The 15,869-nt window shown below is 39.4% G+C and overlaps 1 protein-coding gene across 4 annotated transcripts in view; it reads right to left on the bottom strand.

Annotated features, from left to right (window-relative positions):
- Window positions 1-1,660: 1,660 nt before the first annotated feature.
- Window positions 1,661-15,869, bottom strand: part of ARHGAP6 (Rho GTPase activating protein 6) — a 336,609-nt gene continuing 322,400 nt past the window's right edge. For all 4 annotated transcript variants that reach the window (XM_037377475.1, XM_037377477.1, XM_037377476.1 and 1 more), the window contains 4 exons: window positions 13,468-13,565; window positions 7,097-7,359; window positions 5,521-5,601; window positions 1,661-4,797 (listed from right to left, as the gene is read on the bottom strand). In XM_037377475.1, coding sequence (XP_037233372.1) covers window positions 4,091-4,797; window positions 5,521-5,601; window positions 7,097-7,359; window positions 13,468-13,565 — 1,149 coding nt within the window. In that variant the 3' untranslated portion in view covers window positions 1,661-4,090. The remainder of the gene's footprint in view (window positions 4,798-5,520; window positions 5,602-7,096; window positions 7,360-13,467; window positions 13,566-15,869) is intronic.

The raw sequence follows: 15,869 nt of genomic DNA, 5'->3' as shown, positions 1-15,869 counted from the left end.
GCTTTGCAGTTCTGTGGGGTTACAGCATTACACAATAGAGCTACTTTTTTTTTTTTTTTTAATATAAATGAATGCCAAGAGAAGGGAGAGACAAAACGAGGGAGCAAGGTGAGGCTCAGACATCCCGTGTGTTTTCCAGAGGAGGAAGAAGTCCCTAACCCTCTGCCAGACCCGCACTACAGAACAAGATGGTGCTCCATAAAGGCTGGAATTGAGGTTTTTGACCTCAACCGATGCCTGTGAAACAGCAAAACCAGTAACAAGACAGGGCGCCCCTCTGCCCAGACCATACGACCACAAATCCCAGTCCATTGAACCGCATAATTTCAACAGCAGAGAAGTTCTGAGTGGCATTAATCTAAGTCATGGTAACAGCCTAGATTCCTGATGTAGACAGCAGAGTACTTGAGGGATTTCAAGCACCCAAGCCAGCTGTCGGAATGGCTCGGGTCTGTCACACAGAGCCACTCTCAAGTGCTTGGCCGGGCTCTTGCCTACCTGTTGAAGCAGCAAGCCCCGCAGCTGCACCGGTAGCTTCAACAGGGCTAACTGCAGGCTGCTGCCAGAGGAGGTGGCCAGTCCCACCATCCTCTCCCCCACCTCTGACCCTGCCGCTTCTCCTCCCCTGTGCCTACCACTTGTAAAAACCACTGAGCTACTTGAATTTTATGTGTTCCTTGTACAGGGCAAGTTTTAGCCAGAGCAACAAGTCTCAGGATTCCTCCCACCACTCCAAGAGCCGCTGTAAGGGATGGGATAGGAGGCTGGTGAAGAGGGAGAAGGTGCAACTTACCCCTCAGCAGGGGAGCATGGTCTTGGAATGGGTGAGTCCACTGTGGAACCACATCTTGTTTTAAAAGATGGCAGCAACAGTAATTTTTAAAGTAATATTTTGAAGTCTGAGCTTTTCCTTTTTCCCGTTGGCTTGGAGGTTCCCTGTCACATTTGGCTTGTATCTAGAGCTGCGCCGATTCCTCTAATTTTTTTGTCTCTGCAATAGAAAAGAGAAGAGTAGCCCCTGCCCCGTGGGCAATACGCAGGCACCCCATCCTTGGGGCACCCACATCTCATCTCTCCTGGGCTCACCTGTGAGTGCAGCACACTCCTCCCAGCTCTCCCCCAACATGGAAAAGAGGTTGTTTTTCCAGTCCTAGGTAAGAACCAGCATAGTGCAATAGGAAGTGATGGGAGGGAACTGAGCTGCAGGAGTTTGCCCTGAGGCCTCGAGACCTCGGGGAAGAGACCTTCTCTACCACGCTCTTTACTGAAGCAGAGGCCTGTGACCCTTTTGCTACAACAGGAATCCTGCTTCCCAAGTCAGAGAAAAGGCTCTGATATCCCCACACTACAGACTCTTCCCGTAAGAGGAATATTAAGGGCAGTACAAAAGCATGTGTCATAGGATGAAAAACATCATGGAGATCTAAAATGGAATAGCCCACACAGATCTATAAGCTAACATAAACCCAGAAACCACCTTTCATGGCTACATTTCTTCTGAAAAAAAAAAAAAAAAAAAAAAAAAAAAAAGACATCAAAAGAAATTATGTCACCGATTTCAACCTGGAAAGAGGTATAACTAAAAATTACTACATCGTTAACCTGCCCATTACAATTTTGCTCTGTCCTGTTCAAATGAAAATAAGGGAAAGAAACAATGTAATCTTGGCAAGTGTTACTTTAATTCATCAGAATTTATTCTATATCTCTCTTCTTCCAAGCAATTATATATCAAAATGTGTGCAGACAAGGTTGTCCTCCAGCAGTGGCCTTGTTTTTTGTCCTCCATTTTCACATAAACTCCATATAGATGGTAGTATAGACATATATGTACAGAGAGAGGTACTGGCAAAAAGCAAGCTCTTTAGGAGTCAGTAATCATTAGACATCTTTCACTAAAAATGTTAAAAATGTGCAGATGCTTCTGTATTTAGAAAGGGATTTATAATGAAGAGATGGACATCTAGTGAATAGAGTTATCTTCTGCAGCAGGATTTACGATATGGCTGGTTTTGAGGACTGTTAGGGAGCTTTACTTTCCCGTAGCAAATTTGTATCAAGGCTGAGATAATCCTTAGACTAGATCAAATAGTGAAGATTGGTCACGAGAGCTCATTTTTGTCCTTCTTTATATTCCACTCTTTTTAATTTGGGGTGGGACTTTTTTTTGGTAATAAATTGACACAGAGCTGCTGCAACAGGCTACATGCAAGAACCTTCTCCTATCAAGTCTCATATCAAGATAGTATTTGGAAAAGCCTTGCAACCACCAGGAGAACTGAGATTCAGTCTGAATGCAGTATTTATAAAAAGAGCCTGACAGTGCTACAACAGTCAAAGGCCAAATCCTGCCCCTTTCTACTTGCGTTGGTGCTTTATCTTATAACTTTACTTGGGAAATGGAGCTATGATGGGCAGACTGTTTATATGATGGATTTTAAGCCTAAAACTCAAGTAAAACCTTGAATCTTGTATATTTAAGTCTTACTTGAAAGTGGTCCTTAAGCTCCTAAGCCTTTTAGATGTTCCAATTCTCCTCCCCATCCCTCTAGGTGAGGGGGAGTGAGCAAGCAGCTGTGTGGTGCTAGGTTGCCGGCTGGGGTTAAACCACGACATGCACAGAGATACTCAAGAATGTAATAAAAATACATTAATTTTTACATAAACCTTACCTCAAAAAAAGGAGCAAAAAAAATGCTCAGTGTTTTGCTTAGCTTTTTATTCTGTCATTATGGCACAAGAAAGAACTTAAAGACAACATCACTGAATAAGTCTCCAACTTCATTAAAATTAAGACTAATATGTTTTATAAAATTCTTTTTATATGATACACTTTCCCTTATCAAGTGATAACTTTCTCTAGAATACTGAAGTACATTGCCACCTGCTGGCCATAAAAAATTTTGCAATTTAAAAACACCAGAACGTGTATAAAACAGCAACATTTAACAACGCAACATACAGTTACTGAAGAAATACTATTGACCCAGACTTTGGCACAATATTTATAGAAATGCAGCTGTGACCGTCTCCAAATTCCATGTTCCTTTCTGAAACTCTGTGTGACTCCCTTTCATAGGTCTGTCTGCATTATTACTTTCTTTCTCTAACTTTCTTAATGCTGAAGCTTTGTTATGTCAAAGGAAAAGCCATATCCTTTCTTAGTTGTTACACACCTCAATTTATTGGGTTTGGGTTTCTAAAATTTGGATTCCAGTTTATTGTTTCAGAACAATACATAAAATCATACATTTATAAATATATATATTATATCCTGTATACATAACATTGGTTTTCCTCTAGAATGGCAGGGCAGACCTTTGCACTACATCCTTAGTTGGTTTAGGCACGGTCTTGCTCTTAGTTGATTCTCTGAGCTGCTTTCTACCAGAATCTAAAAAAATATTTGTACAATCTTGTATCAAATTTTAATTTTGTTTGCAAATATATTTATAAGAAAAAAATATTTGGTATTTTCCCCTCTAAGCTCACTACTACCCTTATAAAATATATGGCTTTTCATGTTCCACTCTATTTTAGTGTTTTTTTCAATAGGCAGAGAAGAGGAACAACTTCCCCCTTTTAACAGGGTGGGGTTTTTTATATAAGCACAGAAACCAGCTTGTGCACTTTCTATAGAATTCCAATGCATATCACGGTAATGTAAGTGCAGTGATTTTTTTAAAAAAAGCAGTCATGATTGATTGACATCTGTATATGAAAACATAATACATGATTATCATACAATACCCATTACAGAATATACAATCATCAAAACTGCAGATATATAAATACAATTTTAGCAACATCAAAGCAAGTTTTATCTTATACACAGAGTATGCATACAGAGTTAGACTAAAATTTGCATCTTGTTTTTTCTCAAAAGCTTGCTGAAAAACAGGAACATACTGTATTTGTAAATGGACTGCCTGACAGTGCTGTTAAAGAAATTAAAGTGAACAAAGTTTAAAAAAACGTATATGCAATTCAGTCGGTATAAAACAAACAAGCCCTCCCCATTTTCCACTGTCACTGTTGTTTTCCTATGAGACGGAGGCATAGGTATGAGTGGTGGTTCTGCCGAGTCTGATCATACAAGAGTTTCTGGGAGGGCATCAGGGTTGTCAGCTGACAATAGCTCCCAAATTTGCCACCTCTCCCTTTGCCAATCATGCCAGTCTGCCTCGGAAACATTTTTCCTGTTCTGACTGTGAGGTGCCATGGAATGGATGTGACCCGCTTGGGTGTGCAGCGCTGGCTGCTCCTGCCTGGAGGTGGCCTGGTCAGGGTCTTTGGCTGGCGGTCCTCCAGCTGCTCTTGTCCCTGAACTTTTTTCTTGGCGTTGAAGTCTCCACAAAGAGTGCAACGTTGAAGAAACGCTCGATCGTTGTGACAATGCAGAGCTTGTTTTCGCTGGGCCCGGGTAGGGTGGTGGTGGCCGCTCTTTTCTGTAGGAGGGCTTGGCTGTGCTTTGAGAACAACCTGCGTTTGAGTCACGATCACTGAGGTCCTCCACACTGCTTAAAGTCAAATGCTGCTCCGACTTCGAGTGTGACAGGTCTGAACTCCTACTGCCAACTTCCATTTGTGGGTTACTGCACACCCGAGACACCGCGGGATGGAGCTGACACTCAGGAATGGCAGCAGTCGTCTGGCTCCTTCGCATGACCTGCCTGCCAGTGTCCAACTCACAGGAGCTGCCCTGCCACCGAGGAGAATACATGGCGAGGTTCCCCTGGGAAAGAAAGCACTGTCCAGGTCGCAGCAAGCTGCTTTCATAAATGTTCCCATAAGAACCTGAGGGCCAAGTCAGAAAGACATCAGTCTGCATAATCATTTACGTGACGTTTAATAAGTTATTGTTTTTCCCCTGCATCACGCTGTAGAAGAGGGATGGGATTTTTTCTCATCAGGCAATGCAACTGAAGGTGCATCAGCCTCACCACCAGCTGAGCATGGGGACACAGGGCAGCAGCCCTACATCTTTCTGAACCATGTCTAATATATTACTCAGCGATTCATACTTTGCTCTGACATAAAGCCTTGCAGCACTTGACATCCTTCAAATGCTTGAAAAGCAGGGCTGTGTTTTAGTCTCACAGTTCCTCTGTGAGGCAGGTGCAGATGGGAGAAAAACACAGGCAGGACAGGTCAGGGACTTGCTGGACCCATGCCACCCAGCAGCAGGGTCAACACCCAGGGCTGCCAACCTCACAGCCTGTGCTTCTGCCACTGTGGCAGCCACTCTCAAATCCCCACTGGCCGTCCACTTCCAATGATTTTTAGAAGAATATAAAACTATTTTTTAAATTAATTTAATAATTATCTTGTGATGGTTTGAAATGTCGCCACATTTGTATAACCACTGTGCTCCTCTGTATTTTATTGAACAGTCACTTTTTAAAAGTTCGACTCGGGACAATTTGAATTATCCTACTGGTTTCACTGCGATTTCTCAAACCCAAGAAACTGTTTTATGTCTTTGCTAGATTTTGGCTTAAAACTTGAGAAATAACTGACCTGTCACTGCTGGATCTTTGCAGCCACTTTTCAGCGTTGAATGCCAGGTGCCCCAGATATCAAAATGATCTTCGGAAACACCTAAATAGCAGTAAGACCAGGAAGATGATGATGATGAATTGTTCCTCTTACAGCCATTATTTAGAATCATACAAATGGAACAGTAAAACCTTATGTAAGGTATCAGAGCTGTTAACATATACTAGCATCTGACTTACCATACACCTAACACAAACATCTCAAATGTACTTGTTCAGTTACTTGCTGTTTCAGGCTCAGCTCCTGTAACAGATTCAGTAAACTCTGTACCGGCAGGATGCCCGAGTTTGCTGAGAGAGTGGAATTTCCCCGGAGGCCTCTGCCTTACTGAAGTCAGTTGGAGAATTTGCACAAGAACAGGAGGATTTGGTCAACAGAAGGTAGCCCTTGTGCTTTTTTATGGAAAGAATGGCAAAGCTTCCTCAGGCAGCCCAGCCCCAGGTGTCACTGTAAGGCACGCTCTATCAACCTGCAGCATCCCTCGGGTCTTAGGCAAAAGTGCTGTCACAGAACAGAGATTTAATGAAATGTGCGCATCAGGCATTGTGCTGGGTTATAACAGTTTCATCCTTTTTTCTGACTCCATCTGGCAGGAAAGGAATTTCCTAATTGGTCATGGTCCAGTATCGTTGTGATACATAGTAAAGTCCAAAAGATGGTTAATATGATAAAACTTAATGTAATTTCCTGTTCATAACTTGATAGAAATCTGACCAAATTTTGAAACCTATTCAGAAATTCAGATGCTGAATACAGAAGATAAATGCCCATTGGCATTTATAAAGCATATAATTGCAATAATAGTCCAAATCTCATTAATTCCAAGGGGAATTAAGTGCCTAACCAGTACCTCTAAAACAGCTTTAAAAATACCACCAAACAGTTATCTGCACCCCTGAGCACTGAAAGTTCTTAAAGTTTGGCTCATTAAATATGCTCTTCTTGAATGTAAATTATTTTAATAAAATATTTCTAAATGAAACACATCTTGAAGTGCCGGTGAGTTATCAGTTTAAACCACAGATCTTTACAGAAGAAATGATTCAGGTGTGCGCTCCCTAGATAGCTTTGAAAATTATGGATTCCTGCACTCGTATTGCTAGGTATGTAATTGGTAGCAGATGTAATACTGTGCAGATCAGCTGTGTTCTCCAGCGAGAGGGTGCTGAAGAAAATTTGTAGCTTGACATCTTAAAGTCTCAGATTTTTCCAAGGTCCAGACCACAACCTTGCAGTTATTAATGGAGCAGAACTTGAAATACCTATTTCTATTTTCCTAAATAATATCTCCAAGTTTTGATAAATGCCATACCAAGAGCATCCCCGACAGCTGGCTGAGCTAAGGAGGAGGGCTGAGCACAGACCCTTTGGGCTCAACACAACAAAAGAATGTTAGTCAGTCATTTTTTGTAAGGTTATTTATACTATTGTCCTTCAAATCCTGGTAGCTGATAATACAAAAATGACACTTTTTCAGCTGCTCCAGAACCCCCCATCGGTCACTGAGGAAGAGGAAAACGAGCAGGACGTACTCTACCTTTTCCAGCCTGTGATGCAGAAGAATTCTCCTTTGTCTTAGGCTGCAAATGTCCAACCAGCGTGTACTGTTCGGGTACCTTGAACAGCTTATCTGGGCTGTGGGCAACCTCTTCTGGCATTGCCATCAGCGAACGCTCCGAGAGTACCGGGGAGTTGTTGTCATAAGGGGAGACGTCTCCACTTGAAGCTTTATTGGAGTCCGTGGAAGAATGTCTTCCTCCTGTGGAGTAGGAACCTTCTGACCGCAGCATCTCAGGGCTCCTGAGAAATTTTGATAAACAAACTACTGTTAATAAAAAATGCTTTATGTTCACAGCTACATATGAGTTGTATATAATAAAAATAAAATCAAATACAGAAGTATGACAACAGCTGCTGAAATGAAAACACTTCAGAAGCAGTACAGAGGTGAATTTTCTATGAGTAAAACTTTTGCCATGAAGTGGCCAGCAGAGGCCACTAAAAATCAAAAGATGCTGCTGTCAAGGAAGAAAACAACAAAAAACACACAACCGTACAATTCACCACAGGAAATTAAACAGTGAATCAATTCCTTATGTTACCTTGACAATTTAGCTTGTTGCAAGAGTAAATCTGAGGGCATGATAGGAAAGATTAGTTTGATGCTAAACAGTATGCTAAAATCACTTCTTCCACTCTGAGCACTACAGTCAGAGAAATCAAAAAAACTCCTTAGCTTGTCTCTCACGCTGTAAGGATGCTCTTCTAGAGCCATCAGAAGGTAAATATTCTACAGGGGACAAAAAGATGTATCTACTGTACTTCTGATGGGGGCAACAAACAATTGGCTCTGCTGATAACTTCTATGTCTTTTACCTTTTCACCTTTACGTCACCAAGAGCATGGTCTGCATTTAATTTTGACAAAAGAAGGCGAACAACCTCCCCATAAAGTACAGCCAAGGCTCAGAGAGACAGCTCTCTTTTTGAAACATGCTGGGAACATTGAGGGTGATTTTTTGAAACGTTAAGATTTTACTACACAGATAAGAGGCAGTCCACGAGTCACTGAACCTCCCAAAGAATATAGAGAAATATTCTGTAAACAAACAATAGTTTTTTCCTGTTGGCACTCCCTAATTTATATTTCTATTACTCATTCTTCACTTCTCTGCACTTTGATCTTTGTTTCTTAGATGCTTATCTTTCGCTTCTCTTGAGTCAAACTACTCACAGTGACCTCACGTTAATATCTGCCCTAATTGACTATGATATGACAGTGGCTCATTCTTGTAAATGTGGACTGAAAATGGTTGGCTCTTCTCAGAGTAAAATCCAAAGAGAGCTTGAACTCAGTAAGCAGCCAAAGCACATTGCTTGTTATGGAACAATAACCCTCTTTCCAGACAAATGAAATAAAACTGAAGAAAGAAAATAAAGAAAACACACAGTAGTAAGACAGGCTAGCCACAGCACACTAAATATTAATACAGAAATAATGAAAAAACACCACTTTCAAGCTGTTCGGGTTTTCTTCCTGGCTGATTTACACATTGCACGTCCCAAAATGTAAAATATATACATCAACATCATGATTACTATTTGATTCAATATGCCTTCCTTTCCCCCCATGTAAGAGCAATCATAAAGCTTTGGGAATGGATCAACTAAATTTCCTCCTTGGTAACTTCCAGCAAGAAATCCATCCCTGAACTGGTCCTGAACATTAACTGGGGCAAACTCAAAACCCCAGAGCTGCCATTTGGCAAAGTACTGCTGTCCCAGGCTTCCTAATGTGCTTGATACAGTAATGCTGGGGAATTATTAAAAAACAAACAACAAAAAAAAAAGTAAATCATGCCCCAATTATGTAACTTCCTATCTCAACTTCTCCTCTGAAGATGAGTCCAGTATAAATTACACTAATCAGAAACAGCCACACACTGAAGATTTCTTGTCTTTTAAGCACGTACAATTCTATCACAAATCTTTTTTCTCTTTTATCTCCCTTACTCCTTTCTTTCTGCCCTCCTAGGTTCTAAAAAAGCTTGTACAGTGAGTGTGAGTTAAGATTAGATTTAAGCAATGTCTTGGCAATTTTAGAAGAACCAGAAATACCTGAGAGAAAAAGGGAGAAATGTTGGATATATGTAGGTATCCTATGATCAAATAGGTCTTTCCAGCTTTCCAGACTGAATGTCATCTAAACCTCACCCTGCTAGCATACAGACATACTTAGCAGTGACACCAATAAGGCTTATTGCATGTAAATCTTTGCAGGATCAAAACCTAATTGTGTTACACAGGATAAAGAGAGAGGTATACCACCACTTAGCCATGGCAAGGTAACACAAGGAATAAGGGAAACAGAAATGGAAATGAAAGAATGTGAGAACATAAACTCAAGCTTTGTGAAACACCGATTTCATGTCTTACCTTGAATGATCTGTTATAGTCTATCTCTTCTCAAGACAGAGATCCTGATAAAAATTTACTTGAATGGAAACTGTCAAGTCTTTGGAAAGATCCAAATGTTCATGTGTTTAAGCTCATTTACCGTTTCTGCTAGTAAGCCCACACAATTTTATATATATAATGTCACTTCCAAATTTGTTTAGAAAAAATAGTTTTAAAAATCAAAGAAAATTCCAGTGGACTCTGCCAATCTTACTACAAAAAACTATCAAAATGGATTGAATGCTTTAAAGTTGGAAATTGTTCTCATACATTTGCAGCTTCACCATGCTCTTCATGAACAAAATAAAACACAACTTCCAGAAGAATTTGGCCTGCATCTTTCCAAATAAAGAATGAATTCTCACATATTCCTTAAAACAAAACTTTTGCATCTGTTTGCCTTATGGTTAGAGTTCAGAAGCAAATGGATGTTCACTAAAATTCAAACTTCATCTTTCCCTGCATAGCTGTGAAATTCTCTATCCACATGCTGGGTAGAAACTAAATCAGGAGGCAAACATAAATACTGCACAAAGTACCCACTAGCCTAGACGCAGTCTGTGAATAGGGGCAGATTACAGTGTCCACAAAGAGTAATAGAAGATTATGTACTATCAAATGTGAGAAATGGAAAGGCAAGTGAAGCATTTCCTAGCGGTTATGAACTACATTAAGGAAAAGATTTAAAAAGTGGTTACATACAAACTGAAACTGCAGAAGGAACCTATGTTCCTTCTGCCACATGTGTTCAAAAATACTATTTTTGATTCCAAAACAAAAATCAACTACACTATAAAGGAGTCTTGGGCTTTCCTTTTTAACTGGCATTAACTTCTGCACTGATGTTATCCACCAGAGTCTACTTGCATGGGTGAACTGGAAAAATGTTAATAATAATGACTTCTACCAGGGATATTCCTTCCTACTTTCCTACTGGTATCAAGGTCATCAGAACAGGAAATCCCTTCCTGGTTTTGGCAGAAATCCTTTTCTGTTATACGTTAAAGCTTCTGAGTGGGAAAACAATTATGTTTTACAAGAGGTAAATCATACAGTGATGGTTTGGCAGCATGTGCAGTAGTAATTCCCACCCACATCTGAGCAACGCAGGTACCACTAACAAAACAGATTATTATGGGACTATGACGTGGTTGCTACTGCCATGCAGGGTAGAGGACTCAGTGATTCAAGGAGCCTGTGCAGCTTTGAAAACTGCATTTATGCATACTGTATGGCCTATTGTATGGCTTCGTCTTTGTGCCACAGGTTAGGATGGATTAAAACCCATCATCACAGAAATTTGAAAATTTTGCAACTTTGAAACTCATTTACGCTAAAAGGACCACTAACCATGATAAGCAGTAAATAATTGTAAGAAACATATTTTATTTTTGTGTTAAAGATGTTTCATCTTACAGCTGGAAACCTCAAATTCCATTGTCATCAAGCCAACATACAAAAAAGTTGGGAAGTCATCCACAAAAGCACACTTCAAAATTGCCGCCAATGGTAATTAGTGCTTTACCATGAAGAACTCCCACAAATTCCCTGAAACACCATTCATGATGCTCAGCTCTTAAGAGAACTGAAAGTTGAGGATCATCTGAACTGTTGTCCTCTGGGGAGGAAAAGAGACTGCATTTTCTCTGTTAGATCAGAGCGAAGAAAGCATTTGTAATGACATCAAAAGCAGAAATGTGAGGGCAATTGCAGAAGCAGGACCTTCAGAGTGATTAATATGACATTAAAGTCTCGACATTGATTCCATACTCTACGCTATGCAGCCAACTAGCTTTTCTGACAAAGGTTGTCTCAAGAATATGTAAAGTTTTCTGTTCCATGGATCTAAATTTAGATCTTGAGTACACGACCAGGAAATTTCCAAGAGTAGTAAGGATGTATTCTGGAGGCTCATTTTTATCAAATCAAGACAAACATCTTCTTGTTGTCTGCTGCCACACATTTCTTACAGGAAAAATAACCAACAAATACAAGCCTCAAAATGGAGATTAAGTTCTGAAATAAATTAATCTCTTAAGAGCATCACACTCCTAGTAGTAACATTAAGCAATATTCCCTCTAATTCCCTGGAATATCTTAACAAAGAAGTTGCAATCACAGTGAAAACATCTCATTAACATTAAGAATAAATAACTTACATGATAGCAGAGTAGAAGAAAAATGACAGTGAATTTTTGCCTATCTCAGTGATATTTCATCTGCCAGTTACTGAAAATAGAGTAAATTGGTACTAGTGCTCCTATTTGGTTTCATAATGTTTTCTTACAAAACCCCTTTTGTCAGTCGTGACCAGCTTTGTACAAAAGATCCATTTTCTCCTGTAGGTGTGCATGCTGGCTAAAAACTAAGGAAGCTCAAGGAAAGGTCAACTAACTTAAAGGAAACAGGATCTAACAATAATCTGTTACATCCACAATGATTTGCAACAAATTTGTGCTCAATTGATATGCGTAGCCATATGTGAGATATAATTTTATATAAGCCTTTAAATAATATAGATGGTGAAATCCAGCATGAAGGTTTTTATTAGCTTGAGTTAGAAAGAGTATGATCATTCCAAATTGAGGGCTTAAAGAAAGAAGTCTCTACAGACTTTACCAATATGATTTGCAGTGTCTCTCCTAATTGTGGTCTTGGCTCGTGGCAAATGTGAAACAAGTGTAATAGACAGCTAACACACCTCAAATTATCCTGCATTTACTGTGATCTAACTATACAAATGGTTACTTGTCAGTCAGACACAAACTAACTGAAATTATTTCAGGTCTGTGGTACACTAAGGAAACACACCGAGACAGTTACCACAAATTAGATGATCTGTGATAATTTGCTACTGCATGTTATGTGCTCATGTGGTTAAGTCAACAAACTAATAAAATCCTTTACAACACGATATATACTGCATGTATTTTTGTTTTTAATTTTTATAATTAAGGAAAGCTTTTTCCCCCATGTGTTATACCTCTTCATTTAAAGCCAGGCACACTATTACATTACCTCCAACTATACAATGTTCAGAGGGAGAGAAAAAAATCATAGCTACCTGGCTGTACAAATTCAATTTTAATTATATTCTGAATGCACTAGGCACTTTACACACACAGAGGAAGACAAAGTCCAATCTGTCCCAGAGAGTTTGGAGTCTAGGAAACCTCTTAGAAATTACTTAAAGCAAGGTTGTCAAATTTTGTGATTTTGGGGTCTGACATACTGGGATTCACTAGAATAAAGGCAATGACTGTATTTCCCATGAGAAAACCAGGAATCCTGTTAATTCAAATGTACAAACTCATAGTGTTAAGGCACATGAGTGTAGGCATACATACACCATACACAAAGTTGGAATATGTTATGTATCATAATCGCAGTAGTGATTGGTGTGATTTTTTTTCTCTTCAGATCTTTCACAGAGTTTACAATTAAATAATATCCAAAGAGTCTCCGTAAACCTGCTGTTGCAACAGTTGACTTGTTTACAATGTCCTACGTGTATACAATAGGAAAAGAATGACAAATGGTGAAACATCTAGTTGTGATGATGTTAAGGCACTCTAGGGTGTGTTTCAAGGATAGTGTAGTACACGTCTCCTGTTACTGAAGACTACAACAAACCCAAGAAGACATGAACCAGCAGATTACTAGAATACATCCTGTCCGGTAACAGTGCACTGGATATTTTTATGTACATGTCATTCTGTTCTCTGCAGCAGAACGCAACCTTTCCTCTGAATAGGGAAACAAGGTTTGTCTTTAGAAAACACTGTACAAGAGTCATAATTTCTTTGGCAGAGTCTGTGTAATAGGGAGGATATTTCTACGCCACTGTAGAGAGTGCAGAAGAGCTGTGGATAACTAGAACCTTTTGAATGCTTCTAGTGGGAGAAAGAAATTCCCAGCAGAAACAGGGATGATGAAAAAACAGATTACTCACGATGACTGGGAAGCTTTCCTCCTCAACAAATAGTCCACAACATCTGGGTCAGTCTCTAGCAGGCTAATAAGCACTTCGTTCTGTAGGTCAGGGGAAACCTATGAAGACAACAAAAAATAGTTGGAGATTAATATCCTTTAATTTACAGTGATATTGGTACTATGCTTAATCTAAAAGACCAAGTACAAGTGCATTTATGGAGAGTATATAAAATAAATATTCAGAAGCTTCCACTTAAAAGATAAATTGCATGTAACAACAGGCTGAAAAGGACCAAAGACCACTTCGTACAATGTCAAATGCTGAACACTGTTGAACAGCCCATTGGTATTATTTATATATAGTTATTATATTATTTATATTTCAGTTAGGTACTATCTCTGATAAGAACAGAAGCATCACTCATGTATTGCAATCCCAAAAGCTTCAGTTTAAGGTCCTCACCTTACAGTCCCTATTCACAGGTCTGGGGACGTTTACCGATTTCCATTCCAAGCAACTGTACTTCTTTTCTTTTAGAAAAAAATGTGAAATGTAATTACACAGGAAGGAGAATACTTCTTCATATATTCTGTGGCATTTGACTTATTTATGTCCTCATATGGAAATTGCATGGTTACTGTTCTATCAATAAAGTTCTTAATTTGCTTCATTTCAGTGAGAGCTGCCAAAGGCCAACATTTTTCTAAATTAAGTCTTACAAACATTTAATGTTCAGGTATCCATGTAGCCAAATCCTGAGATCTAGAAGCATTTAAATTCCTGTTTTATGCTCAATCAGAACCTGAGTAATTACAAAGTTAATCTGTCCATAACTTAGATGTATGGGTGGGTCCCTGTTGGATGTCCAGCCTCTCTGGGCTTCAGGTAGTAGCAACAGGCTCCACCAGGATTTGCATCATCTTCTTTGGAGTTTGGCCTTTCTTTTTTGCCACCTCTCTCTAGTGCGCTTTATATGGAGATATAAAGCTATTGATAGCTTCAGCTGCTGCAGGCTATAGCAACATCTCCTGAGCAGGTAGCAGGAATCGCACTCCAAAACCTGCCCAAGCAAACCTGGTACTTCCAATTGTGCTTTACGTGAGTCTTACAAATCCTTAAGTGAGTTTATCCACATCACAGTGGAACATTCAACTCAACCTTCAAAGCACTGAAACAGACGTAATCATCTGAGAAACCTGAACTAACAGCCCAGGTTCACTCATGATGGATAGAACTGGAGGCAAGGCAAACGCAGCAAGCGGTCATCAACTGTGCAATATGCTTCTGGGTGCAATTTGTCAGAGTCTGAATCTCTTGACCTTCAGGTCACACTGCATGGGCCATTTGTGCTCCCTGACATTTCCTGGGGAATAGGAATAGAATTACTAATAGATTCCTCAGGGGAACACCTCGGTTTGGTAGGTATTTAGGGAGTCAAGTTACAGAAAAGGCGTATTTCTTTAAAAAAGGAAATAATTTGAAAATAAATGAAGATATCCATCATTTAATTCAAAATTATCCAAAACATGAGAAACTTGTGTGACCATGTATTCCTTTTTTAAAAATTGTACTTAGCCTCTAAAGCTGGAAGAATATCTTATTGAAAGGCATTGATACAACAGTCTTTAAATAAATTATCTTCTTTTTATAGGAATACAGTTTTGGAAGTCTGCTGCGCTGTAACTTCTCTGTTTAGACAGCCTTTCTATAGAGTAGAAAAAACTCCAGATAAAGATTGAGGATAAAGCAGAATCCATGTCTTCCTTTATATAACTTACTGTTCAGCTTTTTATGAAGTTGCTAAACTTGTAAGAATCTACTGAGAGGACTGTGTCAGAAAAAATATAAATATATTTTCCATTATTAAAAAAAAAAGTTAAAATATCAGTCTCTCATTCCATAAAAATGAATCTGAAAAAGTTCCAACAGTTAGTTCAGTTCCAACTGAAAACATCTGCAAAACCCAAACTTAACAGTTCTATTGTGTTATAGGACTTGCATATTAATTTATGATCCTTCAACCAGATTTGTACTGACGGTGTCCTTGCTAGCTGTCTACTGGGTTTTAGGTTTCCTCCTGTGCAGCAATTTACTTCGGTTAATGAATTTGCAAGTGTAGAAATTACATGCATGTAATTATAAACTTACACTTATAGAGATATTGGTACCTCAGGAAGATGTTACAGAGCTGCAATAACTATTATTAATTGTTTAACTGGAAGTTGTGGCTGAGTAGATGGCTAAGAACTTGAAATACAGGGACAGAAGGGAAGGAAGCCAACGCACTGCTGGGGTAACAGCTGTTCAGCACATACTGGGACAGATCAGCGGGCTCTGGGGTTGTCAGGACTCCAGTAAAGTAGGAGATATTCTGAGATTTGGGGGCTGGGTGCTACATAATAGTCACAGCTGTTGAGACA

The sequence above is a fragment of the Falco rusticolus genome, chromosome 2, assembly GCF_015220075.1.
Source record: "Falco rusticolus isolate bFalRus1 chromosome 2, bFalRus1.pri, whole genome shotgun sequence".
Classification (NCBI taxonomy): domain Eukaryota; kingdom Metazoa; phylum Chordata; class Aves; order Falconiformes; family Falconidae; genus Falco; species Falco rusticolus.
This window is presented reverse-complemented; position numbering and strand designations above follow the sequence as displayed.